General features: G+C 38.3%; 2 protein-coding genes across 4 annotated transcripts; both read left to right on the forward strand.

Moving 5' to 3' along the window:
- Nucleotides 1-524: 524 nt before the first annotated feature.
- nitr9 (novel immune-type receptor 9) lies at nt 525-25924 on the forward strand. 3 transcript variants are annotated; one of them, XM_079448120.1, is made up of 5 exons: nt 525-1195; nt 5749-5804; nt 24321-24665; nt 24885-25208; nt 25297-25924. In XM_079448120.1, the coding sequence occupies exons 2-5, from the start codon at nt 5765-5767 to the stop codon at nt 25467-25469; spliced, it is 882 nt and encodes a 293-aa protein (XP_079304246.1). In that variant the 5' UTR covers nt 525-1195; nt 5749-5764; the 3' UTR covers nt 25470-25924. The 3 variants fall into 3 exon arrangements, 2 of the variants coding, with proteins under 2 accessions (XP_079304246.1, XP_079304247.1); XM_079448121.1 differs by lacking the exons at nt 5749-5804; nt 24321-24665; nt 24885-25208; nt 25297-25924 and adding exons at nt 6226-6570; nt 6790-7113; nt 7202-7488; XR_013786194.1 differs by lacking the exons at nt 525-1195; nt 5749-5804 and having other exon boundaries at nt 23232-24477; nt 24581-24665.
- Nucleotides 17195-18602, forward strand: LOC306889198 (lysozyme C-like). Its single transcript, XM_079447934.1, has 4 exons — nt 17195-17374; nt 17539-17706; nt 17959-18034; nt 18166-18602. The coding sequence occupies exons 1-4, from the start codon at nt 17257-17259 to the stop codon at nt 18230-18232; spliced, it is 429 nt and encodes a 142-aa protein (XP_079304060.1). The 5' UTR covers nt 17195-17256; the 3' UTR covers nt 18233-18602.

Here is a 25924-nt window from a genome sequence, read left to right on the forward strand (position 1 = left end):
TACTTCACATACTAGTTTTGAAGTCAAATGGTGTCAAACCGAAACCGTACTTTACATCTTATAATTCATTATTACAGCCTCGCAGTTTTATTTTTCTAAAGATAAATCCAATATACAGCCTGCATGTATCTGAGATAACCTCTTCAGTTTAAATCCAAATCATTCTCAAATAAATAAAAGGCTGTCGCAAGCTACAGTAAATTAGGATAATGCCTGTTGTTTAATTCAATGAAACCCTTACATGGTACAGCAATACAGTAACTTGTTGAAATCAGTCAGTATACCTATAGGCACTATGTGTGTATATGTGAGAGTATGACTGAAACTGAGACTTCAGCTAAAATGATTTGCGCTTTTTCAATTTTTCACTCTTATATTGAAGCCATTTGCTAAAATCATTTAAGTTCATTTTTCTTATTAATGTACACACAGCACCCCATATTGACAGAACACAGAAGTGCTGACATTTTTTGCAGATTTATTAAAAAGGAAAAACTGAAATATCACATGGTCCTAAGTGTCATATGGAGAGATTATGGGTTATTTTATTTTGTGTGTATTGGCACTGGGTTGTTTTCTTTCCTTATTTGATCTTACGTTTTGTTGTGATTTTATTTTATACACGCTATCATGTTGGTGGGTGTTTGACCAGGAGTTGGAACGTGTGGTAACGCCCCCGTGTTCTTCTGGGTGCCCGGACCACAGCTGATTAGATGGGCAGCTGTTGGTGATTGCCACGTCAAATCGCAGACTGTTAAAGGAGCGAAGGAACTGAGGTGGCGTGTGTCTGTGGCCCCGCGAACTCTGTTGTGCAACTCTGTCCTCACGTTATTGCGGGATTGTTTATGCTGCTACCACGTTATTGCTGGATTGTTTATGCCTGCTACCGCGATCATCGCCCGGATAAATGTCTGCTTGTGTCGAAGCCTGAAGTTCTTTTGCTGAGGTGCCGGTTCTGCTGTCGACTCTGTGTGGGTTCCGTCTCTTCCTCGGTTGCATAGCTGTCGTCCGCTGCCGTGCTGAGTTTACTGTCACCCTTTGCTGTGCTGGAAATTCTGCTGTCCTCGATTGCGCTGGGATTGCTGACGTCCTCCGCTGTGCTGCTCGAGCCCCGCCTTGTCCCTCCTGGTCCCGTGATTTGAGGAGCGCTGTTCAACGAGACTGGGAGTTAGATTCGTCTGCTCCCAGTTCATGGGTGAGTGACGTTCTCACTAAATTATGCTGTCTTGCCTCGTCCAAAGTTAAGATCCACGTCACGGTCTCATCAAAACTGGAGAGCACCAGGCTGTCCACTATAGTCTTACCGTTATAACGTGTAAGTATTCAGACCCTTTGCTCAGTATTTATAGAAGCACTCTTTTGATCTAATACAGCCATGAGCCTTTTTGGGAAAGATGCAACAAGTTTTTCACACCTGGATTTGGGGATCCTCTCCAGTTCTGTCAGGTTGGATGGTAAACATTGGTGGACAGCCATTTTCAGGTCTCTCCAGAGATGCTCAATTGGGTTCAAGTCAGGGCTCTGGCTGGGCCATTCAAGAACAGTCACAAAGTTTTTGTGAAACCACTCTTTCATTTTAGCTGTGTTCTTAGGGTCATTGTCTTGTTGGAAGGTGAACTGTCGGCCCAGTCTGAGGTCTTGAGCACTCTGGAGAAGGTTTTCGTCCAGGATATCACTGTACTTGGCCGCATTTATTAGTCTATCTTGGTCTCATCAGACCAGAGAATCTAATTTCTCACCATCTTGGTGTCCTTCTATGCAGGTTTTCATTTGTCTTGCACTTAGGAGAGGCTTCCGTCGGGCCACTCTGCCATAAAGCCCCGACTGGTAGAGGGCTGCAGTGATGGTTGACTTTCTACAACTTTCTCCCATCTCCCGACTGCATCGCTGGAGCTCAGCCACAGTGATCTTTGGGTTCTTTATGTCTCTCACCAAGGCTCTTCTCCCCCGATAGCGAAGGTTGGCCGGACGGCCAGCTCTAAGAAGGGTTCTGGTCCCAAACGGCTTCCATTTAAGGATTATGGAGGCCACTGTGCTCTTAGGAACCTTAAGTGCAGCAGAAATGTTTCTGTAACCTTGGCCAGATCTGTGCCTGCCACAATTCTGTCTCTGCGCTCTTCAGGCAGTTCCTTTGGCCTCATGATTCTCATTTGCTCTGACACGCACTGTGAGCTGTAAGGTCTTATATAGACAGGTGTGTGGCTTTCCTAATCAAGTCCAATCAGAATAATCAAACACAGCTGGACTCAAATCAGGTGTAGAAACATCTCAAGGATGATCAGAATAAATGGACAGCACCTTAGTTAAATATATGAGTGTCACAGCAAAGGGTCTGAATACTTAGGACCATGTGATATTTCAGTTTTTCTTTTTTAATAAATCTGCAAAAATGTCAACAATTCTGTGTTTTTCTGTCAATATGGGGTGCTGTGTGTACATTAATGAGAAAAAAAACATTAACTTAAATGTTTTTAGCAAATGGCTGCAATATAACAAAGAGTGAAAAATGTAAGGGAGTCTGAATACTTTCCGTACCAACTGTATATATAAAACAATACAATTAGATAACAGCTAAGCAGCTTACACAACCACGCATTAATATTTGTAAAACAATATTTTCCGTCTAGTATGACTAGAATATTTATTTTAAATATTGTACAAAGACAAGAGAGATACAGTAGGCTATAGCTTGATTTCCCATTCACATCATGTTGAAAAAGTGTGTAGTTAATGCTGTGAGGATTAATGATAAATAGTGTTCCAGTAGTGTAATATCACTAGGACAATTTATCAGTAGTTTAACAGATTCAAAGCAAATCACATTCAAATCCAAACCATGACATTAGCAAAAACCTTAACACAATAAACAATGTTACATATGAAACTGTTATGATAACAGATACACGTACATTATTAAACAAAGGTGCTATTTACACCGTGTTTACACGGACGCGACCGGCACGATGCGACAAAAGACATTAGAAATTAGATTAGAACTCATTATAATTTTTATTTTTGTGGTGCGGCACAACGAAGAACAAGCAGGTTGTCATGTCGCATCTCGCCTGTTGCGTCCAGTGTAGACACGGTGTTAGAAACTTCTAACACTTAGTCTACACCGGACACTTCACACATTAGAACCATTATAATGTTACATTTTGTCCACACTGGATGTGGCGCACCAATCCCATTAGAACAAGCTGTGTGTCGTGTCACGTCAGTCGTGAGAAAACAGAAATAAAACGTAATAGTAGTAGGCTACATTAAAAAAACATTAAGCATTTTGGGTCAATCTGAGAGGAAGCTGAAATTAATAGTGTATATATAAAAGAATTCTATTTGGTTTTAAGTCAACAAACACGAGATCTAATTTCACCATAATATTGTGCTTTGCAACAAAACAGTTCAGTCATTATGATTTATTTCCATCAGTTGGGTTAACGTTAGGCCCTGTAATGAGCAAACAGAATTTTCCAATCTGTAGGTAGTTTCAAAGACGAACATAACCTTTGCTATTTATTTGCTACATGACACATGTCATGAATATGAAGGACGTTTTATGCATGTTTATGACAACTGTCATTAAGTGTCAATCGCTCAATTATGACATTTTTCATGCAAATATTGTTTGTTTGAGGTCTTTGTTGACAACTTTACATTAACCAATACATCATAACCTGTCATAATTGTCATAAAACATGATATAGCAGATTAAGGTGTTCTCGCCTGGGGTGCAATTCAATGTAGAACCGCCACTGGTCTCGATAGTCATCAATCATGATTAACGGTGTGATGCCGACCTATCCGTTGCCAGTCAAATGTCTGCTGGCATATAAAAGGACGCTGGAACTTAATGAATGGCGATTCTGTTCGTTTTGAACTGTTCTCACTCGTCCCTGTCACTTGTCTTTGTTTTAGTTTAATGGTGTTCTGTGATCTCTGTTAGATTGTCTTAATGATTTGGTCACTTTGTGTGCTGTGGTGTTATTCTTGTTTATGAGGACTAATGATAGCATTCGTCCTTGATAGCTTACGATCTATGAAGTCTACTCGGTACTCAAGAGAATTGTGAACAGGGAATATGTCACGTGACTTTGTGCAACACTTAGCTAATTCGATGTGAGACACCCTAGGTAAAAGTGAACTCCACCCCCTGTTAATTGATATTTATCCAAAATATATGAAGGTGGTAGAAGTGCGGTATTTCAACATTGATAAGGTAATCGTAGTCATGATTTGCCATCACATACCTCACAAGGCTGTTTTCAATATGGTCCCATAGGCTTCAATTGTTCTTTGACTTTTTACTGCACTCATCTTATAAATAATGATTATTAAATGCCAAATTATTTAGTAAAATTACGTTTCGAAACTGTAATGATAAAGCAAAAAGTTATGTGACTTTGCAAGTTTGATACGTGCTTCGAAGCACTGATTTGATACAACAGATTTGATACGGGTTTTGAGGCTTCATGAAGCCTGTTTCGAATGCGCCCATCACTAAAATTGCCTTGACATGGTTCAGGAGTTTGTAAACGAGAGCATATTTTTCCTGTTCTTTAGTCACTTCATTGGCTACCTGTGCATTATAGGGTAAATGTTAGAGTCCTTTTATTAGTTTTTAAGTCATAAAATGGGTCCTACCTGATCTGTTGACAGTCTATCAATCTGAAAGAGCACTTAGGTCCGCCAATCTGAAGCTCTTGTTGCTCCTAGATCTAGGCCCAAGATTTGTGGGGATCAAGCATTTTCCATAGCTGCTCCAAGACTTTGGAAATGTTTGCCTATGGAAATTAGAACTGCACCTACTTTTAGTATTTTTAAAACCAGGTTAAAAACGTTTTTATTTGATTTCTTATAATCCATGATATCTTTTTCCACCTCTTCCTGTAAAGATGATTTATATTCCAAGTGTCTATACTGCCCAGCTTAACATTTATTTAGCTGACACTTAACTTTAATATTACCTTTAATGTATAGTATATTGTAATATAACATTAGAATATCATATTTAATGAAACAGCATGTGTTTTTATTTAATTGTCTGAGACTGCACCCCTTTCTCATAGCTACATGGTGAGTAGATAGGTCCCTTCACTTTGAAGTAAATGTGATCAAAATCTAAAGTTAAAGAACACCACTGCCAAACACATTTTTTCTCAGCAATTCAGAAAGCGTTTTGGGTGTTATTCCATAGAATTAAGTTTATATGTATGTACATTACAACTGTTCAGACCTGTGCTAACCATGTGTTCACTTTGAGATACTGTTAACTCAAAAGTATCTAGAATTGTCACTTCCAAAACACTCACAGTTGAAACGGTTTGGAGTCATCATGATGTTGGATCCTTTGGGGGATGTGGCTCGGTGCTTTATTAGATATTTACTGTCAGTTGTATTGTGGTCACTACCAAAACATTACATTTACTTCCAAAAACGTGCAGTCACCACCGAAACATGGGATATTGTGTCAAAAGAACATTGAATAAATGTGCTAGTTTCCTGATTGTTCATGCCACATTGAGCTGACAGCCTTGGCAAGCGATGTCTACTGCCTTCAATAAAAATCAGGTCACAATGATGATGATTACAGCAAATCTTTGTTCTGGTCTGGACTTACTTGGAACTAAAAAGGTCAAGTTACCACACTGCAACAAACAGATTCTATTGTGTGTTCCCACTGTTCATTCTGTTGTCTGCTCTCATTGGGCACTGACGTTCATTTTTACACTTTCTTAATTTTACTAGATAAATCAATCTAGAGATGTTATACAGTGGACTTTATTTGCTTCTCTTTCCAGTCAGTGAGTTGAAGTCTCCTTTTCATTATATTTATGATTGAAGAGTTGAGCTCCTTTTTTTTCAAAATCTTGAAAAATTAATTCCAATTAATATCACTCAAACTACAGTTTCTTTGTTTTGATTTAAGCCTTAAAAAATACAGCTAACTAACACAATAAAAACACGATAACTTTATAAAAACATGATTTTAACATTTTAAATGATTATAACAGTTTAAACGGATCTCATTTTGAAACCCAACTCTTCATTTACTAATATTTTATACTTTAATAAAACTATATTTTCCCTTTACATATAGTCATTTAGCAGATGCTTTTATCCAAAGCGACTTACCGAGGGTTCAGGGAGCAATAAGCGATATGTCATACAATATCTTAACATTTTCTTGTGAAATATATTATGTTACTTTTGTTTTGTTTGTAGGCCTGACTGCAATGAACAGAAGTAACACGACTGTGTTTGCTAAATGGGGAGAATCGATTCACATGCCTTGCGTTTTCTACAGCCAAATGGCCATGCACTTCTCCTGGTACAAGCACGAACTTGGGCAGAATCCCAGGCTTATTGCTACTACTTACAAGTACGAACAAAAAGCCACTTTTTACCATGATTTTAACGACACTTCACGCTTTTCTGTGCTGAATGAAAAAGGCGTGAATCAGTTGGTGATAAGAAACCTTCAGTTCTCAGACTCAGCGACATACTACTGTGGAAGCGCGTATTCCAATGTATTGGAATTCATCCAGGGGACAGAGTTGATAGTTCAAGGTATGACTTCAAGTCATTTGCATTTTGTGTAGCCAATGTTCATGTATTGTGTTGATAATGCATTTGGAAACATAAATTCAGTGTTTGCAATGCTAGAATTCACTTTATAGTAGGCCTACTTTATTACATGAACAATCCATCTTTAAGCTGAGAGATGATAAATGTTTTCTATGTAAGGGATAACTTTATTAAGAGACAATAATCATTGTTTTTAAACAGGATTAGAAAACGCTTTATATCCAGTTCAGCCGGGAGAGTCAGTGAATGTGCAGTGTACTGTTCTCAATCAGAGCTGTGTGGGAAACCATAGTGTCTACTGGCTCATACACACATCTCAACCATCTCATCCAAGAATCATTAAAGTGCACGGGATGAGGAACACTCGGTGTGAGTGGAGCTCTGATGCTGGTCACAGAGAACGTAAATGTGTCTACAGCGTCTCTAAAAAAGCCCTCACCATTTCTCTAGCTGGGACTCACTACTGTGCTGTCGTTGCATGTGGGGAGATTTATTTCGGTGATGGAACCAGACTGCAAATAACAGGTACGTTTTATTTTAAATGTATTGTTAATTGTAAATATAGTACTATTTTATGAAGTATGCTGACCTGACATCATTTGTTTTGTTTCAGGTGATGATTCCACAGAACCGATTTTTACAATTGTTCTTCTTTCCATTGTAAGAACATTACTTTTTTTAATCGCTATCGCCACAATTACATTTTGGTACTGTATACGTTCCAGAAGAATAACAAGAACTGTTATTTCCCAACCTGGCAAGTCTGTTTCGAAAGTGACCTGTTAGATTAGAAATGTTTGCTTAAAATATTTGTCTTACTTTATTACTATTTCTTTCAAGGAGAAGAAAGAAAGTGGGCTTATGTCTTTAAAATAAAATATCATGCAAGAGAGTACATTTACATTGACTATTCTTTATATATTATTGAAGAAACTTTATGTACAAGGTCATGTTTGCAAATCTCCCCATGTCAAGTTAAATCGGGGCTCTTATATAATGGAAATATAACAACTGTGAAAAGCAGTGACACATTTGTGAATTTCTTACGGATGTCTTGTCTTTTACTACAAATATCTAAACATTCTTAAATCAATATACGGTGACCAAAGATATGTGGTCATGAAGAAAATATATGAATTGGGTAAGTTTATGTTTAAAACAAGCAATTATATATATATATATATATTATAATCCATGTTTAGGTCAGTTCATTGCGAGTTATTGTTTGTGTGTCCTCTTGTGTGTGGATGATCCTCCGTCTGTTCCTTGTATACATGCAATAAATGTTTATTGTGGCTCTTTGTATTACAGTAGCACATCGATGACAGTACTAAACATTATTTCCATGTCAATGACAAATAACATAAAACAACAAAAACATCAGTAGATATACAAGACAAGAAATACAAGAAATTACAAGCCCAATTGCCATCACACAACAGATCCCAAAAATCTGTCATTTCCTCACCTTCGGGTTGTTCTGAATCTGTATAAATGTCTTTGTTTCGATGAACACAGAGAAATATGTTTTGAAAATTGCTTATAACCAAACAGATTTGGCCCCCATTGACTCCCATAGAAGGAAAAAAATCTGTTGAAAAATTTGTTGTGTTGAATACAAAAGAAGACATTATTGAAGAATGTAGGACAGCAAACAGATCTGGGGCACTATAGTTTTGTCTACTATTGTATTTTTCCAACTGTGGTAGTCAATGGGGGTCTGGTTATAAGCATTTTGCCAAATATCTTTCTCTGTGTTGATCAGAACAAATCAATTTATTCCCGGTTTGGAACAACTCTAAGGTAAGGAAATGATAACGTCTCGGTTACGTCTGTAACCTCGGTTCCCTGATGGAGGGAACGAGACGTTGTGAGAGACTGACTGGAGATCAAACCCCAGTCAGTCTCTCACAACGTCGAGAGACCGACTGAAGGGGAACGTCTCGGTTACGTCTGTAACCTCAGTTCCCTGATGGAGGGAACGAGACGTTGTGAGAGACTGACTGGGGTTTGATCTCCAGTCAGTCTCTCACAACGTCGAGAGACCGACTGAAGGGGAACAGAATTTTAATTTTAGCTGAACTATCCCTTTAAGAAGCATTTTCCCTGCTTTTTTGTTTGTTTCTTTTTTTGTTTTCTTTCTCTGCCTTGAGAATAGAGAATAGCTCCTTCGACGTCCATATGAGTTTTCTTTCTGCCAAAAATCTCTCCATTGAAATGAGTGGTTTGTCACTGCGTGTCCATTATAATGGTAACGGGGCATTAGAAAACCTTTGCATTACCTATAGAGAATATTTTGTGCTCCCTAGCACATTTTCTTTTTAAAAAAGAGACTCTGAACAAAATTATGTTTGTGCAGATTGGAGGAGCACGTGTGTTATCTTTTATTGGTTGACCAAAAGCATTTTTTGTTGTTCCTCAATTTTTTTCTGGCACTGTGAGTTCATTGTCAGTTAATGTTAAGTATTTTAATTTAAACCCAAGTTTAAAACCACCCCAAAAGACAAATTTTGTCATCGATATAGGTTTAAGAAACTTTTACTTAGAGTTTTATTTAAAGTTGTGGCTGCTTGCTCTTTCCTTTAAAGTTAATATGCCACAACAAATAACGCAAGCTTAAAAAACAGGTCACCAAACCATAAAGTTCCATCCTGCATCTGAAAGAACACGACATTTTCATCTGACCCCATTACAAGACAAAATAGAGAACAAACAAGGAAAGTACAGTCCCAGAACTGTAGTAATAACTTTTTTTGTAATTCAAATTTAAAAGTTGCATTGTTACAAAGCAGCTTTACAGATTATTATCACCATAAAGGAATCAGGAAAAATGAACACGAAAGTAAATAAAAAATGATTAAAATGCAAAAAAAATCATATCTTCCTGACCCATTCAGATCTCATTTCTTAATATCAGGGCAAATGATTAAGAAGTTTTAATGGACTGGAGATGTTGAAAATCAGCTTGAAACAGGTTGTGTGTCTATATTGTCTCAATGCACAGTGAGGAGAAGCATTGTAGAGGCCAAAGTCTCTTCAAAGAGCAAAGATAAAATAAAAGAAAACTGCACCTCCATCACCACAAGTTGTTTGGGACACCGTTCAAGAAACAAATCTTCTGCTCTCATGCAAAAACAAACCAGGACTGGGCTCTATGGCCATATGAAATGAAAAAGAGTATTTTTGCCAGCAATAACACAAGATAGCTTTGGTAAAAAAATGCCCCATGTCCACAGTTTAATATGTTGCCAGATCTTAATTGTTGTGAACCTACTGTAATGGAAATTTTGTAGTCTAGCTTCTTGATGTGTCTGTCTATATGTTTACGAAGTTTTTATCTATGTTTTCTTTTGTATGTTATCATGTTTTTCTCTATACGCGTCATACCACTCTGCCTTTGCCCTCGAGCAGAGGCCAAGATGTTCTGTTTGGAATAACGGGCATCACTTCTCGGAAACCAGCTCGGGATTCTGGCTAGGGGGCAAAGGGAGGGGGTTTTCACGTTTTAATATATAAACTCTGGGTGCAGAAGGAAAGAGTGCCTTTGCTCTGCACCATGCTCATTGCTTATGATGCAGATTAAATGACAATAAAATACTTTGCAAAGTACCTGATGTCTCTGTATATTGCGTTTGTCAAAATTGACTCACCTTGATTAAGGAATAAGAAAATTCCACAACAATTTGGCGACGAGGTATGGGATCACAAGGCTGATGGAGAACGGATTAGAGTTGACTGATCATCCTGGACATAGCAAATCCAGCTCTAACCCCATACAGGGACGAGAGAACTCTACTCCGGACCCCAGGCTGACGTGATCCCAAAAGAACTCAGTGCAAGGCACAAAAGTGAAAAACGGTGAGTTGAAAATATTCTGAACAGTCTAAGAAGAAAGGGGAGACTACTTAGCGCTAAACAGTCTGAGGGGAGACTACTCAGAATCAAGATAGATTCTAAACAGTCTGGTTAAAGAGGGGAGACTACTCAGAATCAAGATAGATTCTAAACAGTCTGGAGGACTGCTTAAGACAGTTAAAGAGGGGAGACTACTCAGAATCGAGATAGATTCTAAACAGTCTGGGAGACTGTTCAGAATTATGGATAAACCAACATACAGAGAAATGAGGAAAAGGTGGGGAACGGGAAGTTTACAAGGTGTACCCTATTTAAAAGAAAAAGGTAACTTTCCAGGAAATGGTACATTTAGTACCACAAAATTAGAGAAAATAAGAGAACACATGGGGAAAAAGGACATATTTAAAATGTCCAAAAAAGAAAGAGAAAAATATGACGAAGCGTGTAAATGTTTAGAATTATGGGAGAAGGAAGCAAATAGACGTGACTATGTTTTTAAAGAAAAGGCATTGGAAGAACTGCTACCACCGAAAACTCCATTGTACCCTGTTTTGCTTGAATATAATGATTTAACCCCTCTGTCTTCTTTACCCCCATCTATGACTGAGTACAAACACCAACCGGAGGATGATTGTGTCCCTCCTCGCCGACATCTGAACCCGATCGAGGCAGCTCCAGTGCCCCCACCAGTATCTCCACCAGCACCAGTGCCGTCTCCACCGCAGCCCGTGGTGCGTCAAAAGCAAGAAAGAGCGCAACCAGCACCGACGTATAAAGAACTTTTGACATTTTACAAAGAATTCTCACCCTCAATGAAAGAATTAGAGAGACTGTTGAAAGTCAAACGGAAACCATCTGACCTGAGAAAGTTACAGGGTAAATGACCTGTGGAGGAAGTGTTTAAAGAACATTCTGGACTTCAACCTGATTCAGACGGACCGGACATTGGTCCGTTCGAAGGACATCTCAGATCCACCTTTCTGCGGAACCTCAGAGAAGAGCTGAGACGAGAAGTGGAAAAATCGTGCATCGAGCCAGATCACATGAGAATGAGTGAGATCGTCCGTCATGCTGTACACGCCGAAAGACAAACAGGCAAGAAAGAGCTTCAGAAGAAAAACACCCAAGATAAAGAACTCCACATGGCTCTAATGAATATCGGAGGAGAACACGGAAGAATAGGAAGATGGCGAGGGAGAGGAGGTTTTAAACCCTCTAGTAATTATGATCCAGAGAAGTGTTTCAATTGTGGAAGAACGGGGCACTGGCACAAAGATTGTCCTGAGCCTCGGAGATCACGGAGGTCAAGAGAAAAGGTAGATGGAAGTGAGGAGGTGAGGCATCATTCCGAGGGTGGTGAGTATGATTTCCCTTAGCATATGCAATGAAGAAATGCTTTTTCCTACTGTATGCAACGAAGATCTGCTTAGCTCACATTCCATGATGAATGAAAACGCTTTCTGAACTTTGCTAAAATGCACAATGCTTGTGTGCAACAAACCGCTTGAATTTTTGATAGATTCAGGGGCAACAAATAGCCTACTGTGATTCACAAGAAGTGTTTAAATTTGCCAGAGTCTAAACTAGCTGTTTATTCCCTAAATGCTAGTGGCTCTAATGTAAAATGATTTATGTCAAAAGGGTGCAATGTGAGTTGGGGAGTGACAAATTTCAACGCAGGTTTCTCATGTCTGACTGCTGCCCGATTGATTTGCTGGGCAGAGTCATAATGTGTATGATGACAGATTGAGCATGATATCAACACGACCCGAGTGCAGCGCTCGTACAGCTGTACGATGTAGTTTTGAATTACGTAAATATGATGTAGAAAGTTTTGCCTCACAGAGCCTCATGACGTTGATTACAATGGTGTGGGGAGCTGTGGGTGTTTTGCTGACAAATATGCGCACGCCATAGAATGGGTTAAAAGGGATGACGTGCAATATTCAAATTTGTTGCATGCCCATCGTGAGAATCATGCCTGTCTGTCAGCAACAAGGGGACTTGAAGTGTTTTCACACACAAAAAGATTTATGAAGAAATTTTGGGAAAGGTGCCCGTACAACTGTTGATAACAGGAAAATATTATGTTTGGTTGTTTAGGAACTGTGAGCCTGTTGTGATAACGCCCAAGGGTAATTTTCGTCCACGCAAACAGCAATACCCCCTCAAAACAGAAGCCCTCAATGGCATAAGGCCAATATTTAATGAGTATAAAAAGATTAAAAAATAAAGGCATAGTTGTGCCATGCCCAAATTTACCGGTGCGCAGGCCTTTGTTTCCAGTTTGAAAAGATAAGAGAAAAGAACACAAAGTAAAATGTCTCCAAAGTCCAGCTGGCAAAACGATTTGTTCATTTTTTGGGTCACGAAATTACTGACCGCGGCAGACAGCTGTCCGCAAAGCGTGTCTGCAATTACAGACATCGCAAGTCCAAAAGAAAAGAAGCAATTGATATCATTTTTAGGGACCGTTTCTCTGCTCAGACAGCAGAGCTCATTGCACTCACACGCGCATGCGAATTAGCAAAGAATAAAAATGTAGACATTCACACAGAGAGTAGAAATGCATTTGGTGTAGCTCATGATTTTGGCACACTGTGTAAACACAGAAACTTTTTAAAAGCTGATGGTAAAAACATTCTTAATCAGACACCGGTTGCTGATATGCTATCTGCCATTCTTCTACCATCAGCCATTGTTGTGTGTGACTATGCCACACACACTTTTGTATCTGAAACTATTTTTTGCAGGAAGCCGACGAGCTGACCTTGCAGCAAAGCAAGCAACATCGGAGCCACAGACAGATTTTCTCCAGAAATCACTAACAAAACTCTTTCTCTTGCAGAGATGCAAACATTTTGCAGAACCAGCTGAGCGTGCATTCTGGAAGGAGTGCTCATGTAAATACACAGACAATGTTTGGGGGGGCCCAAATGGCCTCTCCTGTTTGCCAAAACATTTTTTCTCTGCTTTTGCGATTTTGACGCATGGCCTAGACCACGCGTCAAAAGGGGGGATGTTACAAGGCAATGTGTTTTTGTGTTTTTGCTCTCAAAATGTTTGTGCAGGTCAAAGGAGCAGTAGCAAACGGAGCTGACAAACCATTACACAGCTCCAGCCAGGAGGTTTCGTGGTAGTCAAAGATTTCAGGAGGAAGTCATGGAAAAGACATGCCTCCCACTGCAAAAAGGTGTCCAAGCTCCAACCGTAGGCCATCAAAATGGCATCCACAATGGCTCTTCGCAATGGTCGTGCTGACAAAGGGAATCAACTGTTCCAGTCGGGGACGCATCGAACCCCGAGGAATGAGAGATTATAGGATTTTGTTTCTGTGCAACACTATATTCCAAGTTTAATGAAATGGTATGGGGAGGGACAGTGTTACCCTAATTCTGCTAGGTACTGGGGAACAAATATGTATTTGTGTAGAGGTACGTGTACCTCAGGTGATGTGATGAAAAAGGCAATCAATATTTGAAAATGTGGGCCATTATCCCCTGGGACGGCCAAATAAAAAGGAAAAAGAGAAAGTTTTAGACTAGCTCTAACTCAAAAAAATTTTTTAGTTATGAGGGAACGGGAGCAATTCCACAAATGAGAGTAAGAATATGGAAAGAGTGGGGCTGAAGCAGGTGGTGTTACCAATTCTAGTGGGATTTTAAGAACTGGTTAGATAGAAGAATGAAACCTGTAAGAGAAAGGGCGTTGCTCATCTTACATGGTCAAAGTATAAAGATTTTGGTTATCATATATGATAAAAGGGGGGAATGTAATGGAAATTTTGTAGTCTAGCTTCTTGATGTGTCTGTCTATATGTTTACGAAGTTTTTATCTATGTTTTCTTTTGTATGTTATCATGTTTTTCTCTATACGCGTCATACCACTCTGCCTTTGCCCTCGAGCAGAGGCCAAGATGTTCTGTTTGGAATAACGGGCATCACTTCTCGGAAACCAGCTCGGGATTCTGGCTAGGGGGCAAAGGGAGGGGGTTTTCACGTTTTAATATATAAACTCTGGGTGCAGAAGGAAAGAGTGCCTTTGCTCTGCACCATGCTCATTGCTTATGATGCAGATTAAATGACAATAAAATACTTTGCAAAGTACCTGATGTCTCTGTATATTGCGTTAGTCAAAATTGACTCACCTTGATTAAGGAATAAGAAAATTCCACAACACTACTTTTATACCAGATGTTCTGGACATCTTGTTCAGATACATGGCATCATGTTTTATATCAAATACTGCCAAATAAAACATAAAAACCTGACTTGCTCTGCTAGAAATATTATAATGAGTCTTGGTTAGATGTTCCATCAGCACACTGGTTCAAAATAAACATCAAACTCAACAAAGATTTTTGTCAATAAACGCAAAATCAAGATCCTGCCATAGACATCCATATACATCCCAGTTCCTGATCTGAACACTATAGAACATGAGCAAGATGAACTGAAGATAAGAGAGCACCAACATTTGAAGGATCTTAAGAGATTCTGAGTGAAGGAATGGATTTGAATGACTTACCATATATTCTCAAACCTTGTCAGACATAAAAGAAAAGACTCAGAGCTGTTTTTCATGCAAATGAAGTTTTTTGAATAAAATATTTATTTTTTATATATTTACAGCCTTCTTTGCTCAGACTTACCAAGGGTGCCAATAATAGTGGACGGCACTGTAAATCCATAAGAGCACCACAGAAACCACATGTAACATCAAACAATACGGACAAAGGAATGGGGCAAAACCCCACACGATCAGCTCTGTGCTAAAGTGTTTTTGAACCAGAGCAACTGCTCTGGTTCAAAAACATAAAATGAAGACTTTAATGTTAGTGTTTACACTCTCTGGATCATCCACCATCTCCCATCTAGTGGAATATTTGTGACTGAATTAATAAACATTTAGCACGAATTTGGCTATATACCATGTACCCCTACGTTAGCTCTCACTATCATGATCACATTCAAATGAAGGATTTACCTACTAAGCTTGCAGAGAGATCCCAAGTTTACCTGGAAACAACACATTCTAATTGTCTTGCTCCGTTCGCGAGCGCCATCATGGGGTCCCCCTTGGTCTGTTCTGTTTGCAATCGCGGACTAGTTTATTGTGACAGGATTGTGGCAGTTTCCTCTTTTGTGTTTGGAAGCACATGGCCATCGCTCATTTCTTTGTGCCACGTGCCATGATGCCCCCGTTTCGACATTAATCTTTCCATCATTGCTTCATGCCTGTGTAAGGGATGTGACCATGGTTCCTGCACCAGACCTCACCTCACACTTCACCCGTTCTTGACTTAAGTCCTCGGAATATTTTGCACCTGATCACCACTACTTTACTCCATATGTACTCTCCTTGTCACAAACCTGCTTCCTTGTTAAGGATTTTTTAGTCTTGTGTCAGGATCGTAGCAGTACCCATGGGATAAGAGAAGCAGTTTGTTGCAGCTGAAGTTAAAGAGCAGCCCTTAGCGCATGAAGACCAGAGAGTGTAAAGACCAAGTGTCTTTTACTGAAGGTTGACATTTAATGCATTCAGGTGTTTAGTAATGTAAATTACGAGCGCAACGTCTGCGAGCCACTTGTGGCCTGACAGCCCCTATTTCGTCCAAAAACTGTTTTTGGACAGAGAAAATATATGGAAAATCACTATGAACACTTCTTATTTTTGAAGAATACACCAAAATGGCTGAAAGCTAAAATATGTCAAACAAATTGTGAAATACAATGAATTTATGTCATATGACATATGGCATCATTCTTCAGTATATAGGTGATTGGGCCACTTTACAAAACTAGCTAAATAATACGTTTTAGACTTATTTGTCATTGTAAAAAAGTTCCAACGAAATTCTTTATGGAACTTTCCATTTGCAGCACATATATCGTTACACTTAACATACAGGAAACTAAAATAATATATTTCCAGCAGTGTAGTTTATAGAAGCTACCGCTCTTGGGAAAAAACAATTTCCCGACGTCTTAGTACCAGTTTTTAATGTCCTATATCATCTCCTGGATGGAGGAGTTCAAACAGGAGGTAATCTGGATGGGTTGAATCAGTAGCAATACTTCTCGCTCTCCTCTGTTATCGACTAGTATAAACCTCAGTCAAATGTATAAGCTCAACACCATAGATTCTTTGTGCTGTCATAACCACACTTCGAAGTTCTCTCAAGTCAGAGGCAGTGCAGCTGGCATACCACACTTTCATGCAATAGGAGAATAAACTCTCTATGGGACTGTGATAGATGTTTTTCAGTAGTATTGGAGGCAGTTGAGGTCTTTTCAATTTCCTTAAGAAAAAAATCTTTGCTGAGACTTTTAACCATTGAGATACATTTGACCAAGTAAGATCACATGAAATGTAGACACCAAGAACTTAAAATGCTCTGCTCTTTTCACCTCTTCTCCCTCTGTAGAGTGCTGCGTGTTTACTTTTCCTAGATCTTTGAAGATCTTTCCCACTTTAGATGGTTTGATTTGTATCTGTTTCTTTTCCTTCAATAAAGACCTTTCTCCGTGTTTAATTTGATTCCTCGCTTGTCTCTTACATCTTACATCATGTGAGCAATTAAAATGTACTGGCATGTATTATTCACTCAGTAAATGAATAAATGGATTCTGTGAAGCACATACAGTATACATCTACATTTAAAGGAATACTTCAGGTTACTTCAGTCAAGATGTGCAGTGATGGGGAACGACGTCATCTAGTGGTGAAGGTTGACAGAAGACGTGGCAAATCCAAGTCTCTAAAAGTGAAAGTAAAAACAGAGCGAAGGCAAGAGAGCAACAAAGAAACAGCATGAAGGTCTTTGTGTTTCTTCTGGTCATTTTGACTGCAAATGCAAAGAGATTTGAGAGATGTGAACTAGCGAGAGCTCTAAAGGCCGGTGGCATGAGTGACTCTAATCTGGGAGATTGTAAGTAATTCTCAATTTTTAGTTCAGTAGCTCAGTAGTTTTTGCATTTGAGGGATTTTTGACAAGTCAACACATTGTTAGTAAAATTGTAATTTGTAGTTTTATACAGATGTTCAGAATATTCTTCAAAGTGTTACTATTTTATTCTTCTTCTATACCTTAAGGGGTTTGCTTAGCGTATGCGGAGTCAAGCTACAACACAGCAGCCAAAAACCGCAACAAGAATGGCTCAACAGACTACGGGATTTTCCAGATCAACAGTCGCTACTGGTGTTACGATGAGGATGACAAACTTGGCCAACCCAACAATGGCTGTAACATCAACTGTTCAGGTAAGAAATCATCGACAATAGTAAAAAAATGAAGGTCAAATATTATGTTTTGCATGAAATAAAATTATAGTGGAAGCGAGATTGCGGAGGTAAGAGAAGGTAAGAGGCCGTTTAATGGGGAGGGAAGACAAACAGAACTAAGCAGCAAAACCAGACAGCCAAGACAAAGACGTCTGGGCGTGACAGCATTTATGTAATGCATTCACCGTTGTTGTTGTCCTCACTGAAATTGGTCACCCCTTCCTCTTCCAGAGCTGCTGAACAATAACATTTCTTTGTCTGTTGCCTGTGCCAAGATCATAGCGAGAAAGCAAGGCCTCTCTGCATGGTAGGTTACAGCTGTGCTATCATGTTTATGTGTTGGGTCTCTAAAACATACATTATATAGCAATAGAGCAGGTTTAATTGTATTTTTATTCACTGTTTTAAATATAAATAATCCACCTTCTATTGGTTTAGGTACGGCTGGCGTGACAACTGCAAGAACAAAGATGTGAGCAAATATCTCTCAGGATGTGGACTGTAACTTTCACACTGTACTTTAAGGGTCAAATAATGTTACTTTATTTGCAAAGGTGTGATTTTCACCATTTTATATTTCTAGAGCATGCTTCATTTCAATTTACTACGCTAGACTCTACTAGTTTGAAATAATCCAAGTAAAGCAAACTTACTATTATTAGTATTATCTATTATGCACTATTACATTTCATCTGAGGTTGTGTTTACTATAGATTTAGTATTATGATCTGCTAAGGACCAGATTATGTATTGTGACCTAACACTTAAAACCTTTCAAAGATTTAAAGAGGGTAGAATTCAAATACTGTACTTTCCTTTTCACAGAACTGTTGATTTACTTAATGCATAATAAAAATGTATGAACATATATTCAATCCCGTGTTTTATGTTCGTAATGTCTTGTTTTACTTTTTATATGAATTCAAACATGTTTCAGAATAAATCTAAATTACATGTAGACCATGTTTGGAACTGGGTATGACTCAAGTAGTTCTCTGAAAACTAGGCGGCCATTTTATCTGGTTGCATTTGCACTGGTCAGAAGTAAACATGTTTGAAATGCAACTGATATCACCTTCAAATACATGAACAACTGGAGGACACCTGTGATTTAGCTGGTGCGTATTTCGTTGTAACGGATTAAACGTGGATAGAATATTATGTTAGAATGCAGGCTACTTCACATACTAGTTTTGAAGTCAAATGGTGTCAAACCGAAACCGTACTTTACATCTTATAATACATTACAGCCTCGCAGTTTTATTTTTCTAAAGATAAATCCAATATACAGCCTGCATGTATCTCAGATAACCTCTTCAGTTTAAATCCAAATCATTCTCAAATAAATAAAAGGCTGTCGCAAGCTACAGTAAATTAGGATAATGCCTGTTGTTTAATTCAATGAAACCCTTACATGGTACAGCAATACAGTACCTTGTTGAAATCAGTCAGTATACCTATAGGCACTATGTGTGTATATGTGAGAGTATGACTGAAACTGAGACTTCAGCTAAAATGATTTGCGCTTTTTCAATTTTTCACTCTTATATTGAAGCCATTTGCTAAAATCATTTAAGTTCATTTTTCTTATTAATGTACACACAGCACCCCATATTGACAGAACACAGAAGTGCTGACATCAGGAAAAACTGAAATATCACATGGTCCTAAGTATTCAGACCCTTTGCTCAGTATTTATAGAAGCACTCTTTTGATCTAATACAGCCATGAGCCTTTTTGGGAAAGATGCAACAAGTTTTTCACACCTGGATTTGGGGATCCTCTCCAGTTCTGTCAGGTTGGATGGTAAACATTGGTGGACAGCCATTTTCAGGTCTCTCCAGAGATGCTCAATTGGGTTCAAGTCAGGGCTCTGGCTGGGCCATTCAAGAACAGTCACAAAGTTTTTGTGAAACCACTCTTTCATTTTAGCTGTGTTCTTAGGGTCATTGTCTTGTTGGAAGGTGAACTGTCGGCCCAGTCTGAGGTCTTGAGCACTCTGGAGAAGGTTTTCGTACAGGATATTGCTGTACTTAACCGCATTCATCATTCTATCTTGGTCTCATCAGACCAGAGAATCTAATTTCTCACCATCTTGGTGTCCTTCCATGCAGGCTTTCATGTGTCTTGCACTTAGGAGAGGCTTCCATCGGGCCCCTCTGCCATAAAGCCCCGACTGGTGGAGGGCTGCAGTGATGGTTGACTTTCTACAACTTTCTCCCATCTCCCGACTGCATCTCTGGAGCTCAGCCACAGTGATCTTTGGGTTCTTTATGTCTCTCACCAAGGCTCTTCTCCCCCGATAGCGAAGGTTGGCCGGACGGCCAGCTCTAAGAAGGGTTCTGGTGCCAAACGGCTTCCATTTAAGGATTATGGAGGCCACTGTGCTCTTAGGAACCTTAAGTGCAGCAGAAATGTTTCTGTAACCTTGGCCAGATCTGTGCCTGCCACAATTCTGTCTCTGCGCTCTTCTGGCAGTTCCTCTGACCTCATGATTCTCATTTGCTCTGACACGCACTGTGAGCTGTAAGGTCTTATATAGACAGGTGTGTGGCTTTCCTAATCAAGTCCAATCAGAATAATCAAACACCGCTGGACTCAAATCAGGTGTAGAACCATCTCAAGGATGATCAGAATAAATGGACAGCACCTTAGTTAAATATATGAGTGTCACAGCAAAGGGTCTGAATACTTAGGACCATGTGATATTTCAGTTTTTCTTTTTTAATAAATCTGCAAAAATGTCAACAATTCTGTGTTTTTCTGTCAATATGGGGTGCTGTGTGTACATTAATGAGAAAAAAAACATTAACTTAAATGATTTTAGCAAATGGCTGCAATATAACAAAGAGTGAAAAATGTAAGGGAATCTGAATACTTTCCGTACCAACTGTATATATAAAACAATACAATTAGATAACAGCTAAGCAGCTTACACAACCACTCATTAATATTCCTTAATGTTTGTAAAACAATATTTTCCGTCTAGTATGACTAGAATATTTATTTTAAACATTGTACAAAGACAAGAGAGATACAGTAGGCTATAGCTTGATTTCCCATTCACATCATGTTAAAACTATGTGTAGTTAATGCTGTGAGGATTAATGATAAATAGTGTTCCAGTAGTGTAATATCACTAGGACAATTTAACAGTAGTTTAACAGATTCAAAGCAAATCACATTAAAACCCAAACCATGACATTAGCAAAAACCTTAACACAATAAACAATGTTACATATGAAACTGTTATGATAACAGATACACGTACATTATTAAACAAAGGTGCTATTTACACCGTGTTTACACCGGACGCGACCGGCACGATGCGACAAAAGACATTAGAAATTAGATTAGAACTCATTATAATTTTTATTTTTGTGGTGCGGCACAACGAAGAACAAGCAGGTTGTCATGTCGCATCACGCCTGTCGCGTCCAGTGTATACACGGTGTTAGAAACTTCTAACACTTAGTCTACACCGGACACTTCACACATTAGAACCATTATAATGTTACATTTTGTCCACACTGGATGTGGCGCACCAATCCCATTAGAACAAGCTGTGTGTTGTGTCACGTCAGTCGTGAGAAAACAGAAATAAAACGTAATAGTAGTAGGCTACATTAAAAAAACATTAAGCATTTTGGGTCAATCTGAGAGGAAGCTGAAATTAATAGTGTATATATAAAAGAATTCTATTTGGTTTTAAGTCAACAAACACGAGATCTAATTTCACCATAATATTGTGCTTTGCAACAAAACAGTTCAGTCATTATGATTTATTTCCATCAGTTGGGTTAACGTTAGGCCCTGTAATGAGCAAACAGAATTTTCCAATCTGTAGGTAGTTTCAAAGACGAACATAACCTTTGCTATTTATTTGCTACATGACACATGTCATGAATATGAAGGACGTTTTATGCATGTTTATGACAACTGTCATTAAGTGTCAATCGCTCAATTATGACATTTTTCATGCAAATATTGTTTGTTTGAGGTCTTTGTTGACAACTTTACATTAACCAATACATCATAACCTGTCATAATTGTCATAAAACATGATATAGCAGATTAAGGTGTTCTCGCCCGGGGTGCAATTCAATGTAGAACCGCCACTGGTCTCGAGAGTCATCAATCATGATTAACGGTGTGATGCCGACCTATCCGTTGCCAGTCAAATGTCTGCTGGCATATAAAAGGACGCTGGAACTTAATGAATGGCAATTCTGTTCTTTTTGAACTGTTCTCACTCGTCCCTGTCACTTGTCTTTGTTTTAGTTTAATGGTGTTCTGTGATCTCTGTTAGATTGTCTTAATGATTTGGTCACTTTGTGTGCTGTGGTGTTATTCTTGTTTATGAGGACTAATGATAGCATTCGTCCTTGATAGCTTACGATCTATGAAGTCTACTCGGTACTCAAGAGAATTGTGAACAGGGAATATGTCACGTGACTTCTTTGTGCAACACTTAGCTAATTCGATGTGAGACACCCTAGGTAAAAGTGAACTCCACCCCCTGTTAATTGATATTTATCCAAAATATATGAAGGTGGTAGAAGTGCGGTATTTCAACATTGATAAGGTAATCGTAGTCATGATTTGCCATCACATACCTCACAAGGCTGTTTTCAATATGGTCCCATAGGCTTCAATTGTCCTTTGACTTTTTACTGCACTCATCTTATAAATAATGTATGTCAAATGCCAAATTATTTAGCAAAATTACGTTTCGAAACTGTAATGATAAAGCAAAAAGTTATGTGACTTTGCAAGTTTGATACGTGCTTCGAAGCACTGATTTGATACAACAGATTTGATACGGGTTTTGAGGCTTCATGAAGCCTGTTTCGAATGCGCCCATCACTGAAATTGCCTTGACATGGTTCAGGAGTTTGTAAACGAGAGCATATTTTTCCTGTTCTTTAGTCACTTCATTGGCTACCTGTGCATTATAGGGTAAATGTTAGAGTCCTTTTATTAGTTTTTAAGTCATTAAATGGGTCCTACCTGATCTGTTGACAGTCTATCAATCTGAAAGAGCACTTAGGTCCGCCAATCTGAAGCTCTTGTTGCTCCTAGATCTAGGCCCAAGATTTGTGGGGATCAAGCATTTTCCATAGCTGCTCCAAGACTTTGGAAATGTTTGCCTATGGAAATTAGAACTGCACCTACTTTTAGTATTTTTAAAACCAGGTTAAAAACGTTTTTATTTGATTTCTTATAATCCATGATATCTTTTTCCACCTCTTCCTGTAAAGATGATTTATATTCCAAGTGTCTATACTGCCCAGCTTAACATTTATTTAGCTGACACTTAACTTTAATATTACCTTTAATGTATAGTATATTGTAATATAACATTAGAATATCATATTTAATGAAACAGCATGTGTTTTTATTTAATTGTCTGAGACTGCACCCCTTTCTCATAGCTACATGGTGAGTAGATAGGTCCCTTCACTTTGAAGTAAATGTGATCAAAATCTAAAGTTAAAGAACACCACTGCCAAACACATTTTTTCTCAGCAATTCAGAAAGCGTTTTGGGTGTTATTCCATAGAATTAAGTTTATATGTATGTACAGTACAACTGTTCAGACCTGTGCTAACCATGTGTTCACTTTGAGATACTGTTAACTCAAAAGCATCTAGAATTGTCACTTCCAAAACACTCACAATTGAAACGGTTTGAAGTCATCATTATGTTGGATCCTTTGGGGGATGTGGGTCGGTGCTTTATCAGATATTTACTGTCAGATGTATTGTGGTCACTACCAAAACATTACATTTACTTCCAAAAACGTGCAGTCACCACCGAAACATGGGATATTGTGTCAAAAGAACATTGAATAAATGTGCTAGTTTCCTGATTGTTCATGCCACATTGAGCTGACAGCCTTGGCAAGCGATGTCTACTGCCTTCAATAAAAATCAGGTCACAATGATGATGATTACAGCAAATCTTTGTTCTGGTCTGGACTTACTTGAAACTAAAAAGGTCAAGTTACCACACTGCAACAAACAGATTCTATTGTGTGTTCCCACTGTTCATTCTGTTGTCTGCTCTCATTGGGCACTGACGTTCATTTTTACACTTTCTTAATTTTACTAGATAAATCAATCTAGAGATGTTATACAGTGGACTTTATTTGCTTCTCTTTCCAGTCAGTGAGTTGAAGTCTCCTTTTCATTATATTTATGTTTGAAGAGTTGAGCTCCTTTTTTTTTTTAAATCTTGAAAAATTAATTCCAATTAATATCACTCAAACTACAGTTTCTTTGTTTTGATTTAAGCCTTAAAAAAATACAGCTAACTAACACAATAAAAACACGATAACTTTATAAAAACATGATTTTAACATTTTAAATGATTATAACAGTTTAAACGGATCTCATTTTGAAACCCAACTCTTCATTTACTAATATTTTATACTTTAATAAAACTATATTTTCCCTTTACATATAGTCATTTAGCAGATGCTTTTATCCAAAGCGACTTACCGAGGGTTCAGGGAGCAATAAGCGATATGTCATACAATATCTTAACATTTTCTTGTGAAATATATTATGTTACTTTTGTTTTGTTTGTAGGCCTGACTGCATTGAACAGAAGTAACACGACTGTGTTTGCTAAATGGGGAGAATCGATTCACATGCCTTGCGTTTTCTACAGCCAAATGGCCATGCACTTCTCCTGGTACAAGCACGAACTTGGGCAGAATCCCAGGCTTATTGCTACTACTTACAAGTACGAACAAAAAGCCACTTTTTACCATGATTTTAACGACACTTCACGCTTTTCTGTGCTGAATGAAAAAGGCGTGAATCAGTTGGTGATAAGAAACCTTCAGTTCTCAGACTCAGCGACATACTACTGTGGAAGCGCGTATTCCAATGTATTGGAATTCATCCAGGGAACAGAGTTGATAGTTCAAGGTATGACTTCAAGTCATTTGCATTTTGTGTAGCCAATGTTCATGTATTGTGTTGATAATGCATTTGGAAACATAAATTCAGTGTTTGCAATGCTAGAATTCACTTTATAGTAGGCCTACTTTATTACATGAACAATCCATCTTTAAGCTGAGAGATGATAAATGTTTTCTATGTAAGGGATAACTTTATTAAGAGACAATAATCATTGTTTTTAAACAGGATTAGAAAACGCTTTATATCCAGTTCAGCCGGGAGAGTCAGTGAATGTGCAGTGTACTGTTCTCAATCAGAGCTGTGTGGGAAACCATAGTGTCTACTGGCTCATACACACATCTCAACCATCTCATCCAAGAATCATTAAAGTGCACGGGATGAGGAACACTCGGTGTGAGTGGAGCTCTGATGCTGGTCACAGAGAACGTAAATGTGTCTACAGCGTCTCTAAAAAAGCCCTCACCATTTCTCTAGCTGGGACTCACTACTGTGCTGTCGTTGCATGTGGGGAGATTTATTTCGGTGATGGAACCAGACTGCACATAACAGGTACGTTTTATTTTAAATGTATTGTTAATTGTAAATATAGTACTATTTTATGAAGTATGCTGACCTGACATCATTTGTTTTGTTTCAGGTGATGATTCCACAGAACCGATTTTTACAATTGTTCTTCTTTCCATTGTAAGAACATTACTTTTTTTAATCGCTATCGCCACAATTACATTTTGGTACTGCATACGTTCCAGAAGAATAACAAGAACTGATATTTCCCAACCTGGCAAGTCGGTTTCGAAAGTGACCTGTTAGATTAGAAATATTTGCCTAAAATGACACATTTTGTAAGAAAATATTTGTCTTACTTTATTACTATTTCTTTCAAGGAGAAGAAAGAAAGTGGGCTTATGTCTTTAAAATAAAATATCATGCAAGAGAGTACATTTACATTGACTATTCTTTATATATTATTGAAGAAACTTTATGTACAAGGCCATGTTTGCAAATCTCCCCATGTCAAGTTAAATCGGGGCTCTTATATAATGGAAATATAACAACTGTGAAATTGACTGTGAAAAGCAGTGAAACATTTGTGAATTTCTTACGGATGTCTTGTCTTTTACTACAAATATCTAAACATTCTTAAATCAATATACGGTGACCAAAGATATGTGGTCATGAAGAAAATATATGAATTGGGTAAGTTTATGTTTAAAACAAGCAATTATATATATATATATATATTATAATCCATGTTTAGGTCAGTT

Source organism: Barbatula barbatula (assembly GCF_947034865.1).
Source record: "Barbatula barbatula genome assembly, chromosome: 24".
Taxonomy (NCBI): domain Eukaryota; kingdom Metazoa; phylum Chordata; class Actinopteri; order Cypriniformes; family Nemacheilidae; genus Barbatula; species Barbatula barbatula.

What these genes read in the sequence shown, in the direction of transcription:
- nitr9 (XM_079448120.1), top strand. Translation starts at nt 5,765, where the DNA reads ATGTTATACAGTGGACTTTATTTGCTTCTCTTTCCAGTCA. An exon ending in TTTGCTTCTCTTTCCAGTCA is followed by an intron (nt 5,805 to 24,320) that starts GTGAGTTGAAGT and finishes TTTTGTTTGTAG; the next exon opens with GCCTGACTGCATTGAACAGA. An exon ending in AACAGAGTTGATAGTTCAAG is followed by an intron (nt 24,666 to 24,884) that starts GTATGACTTCAA and finishes GTTTTTAAACAG; the next exon opens with GATTAGAAAACGCTTTATAT.
- LOC306889198 (XM_079447934.1), top strand. Translation starts at nt 17,257, where the DNA reads ATGAAGGTCTTTGTGTTTCTTCTGGTCATTTTGACTGCAAATGCAAAG. An exon ending in CTGTAACATCAACTGTTCAG is followed by an intron (nt 17,707 to 17,958) that starts GTAAGAAATCAT and finishes TTCCTCTTCCAG; the next exon opens with AGCTGCTGAACAATAACATT. An exon ending in AAGCAAGGCCTCTCTGCATG is followed by an intron (nt 18,035 to 18,165) that starts GTAGGTTACAGC and finishes CTATTGGTTTAG; the next exon opens with GTACGGCTGGCGTGACAACT.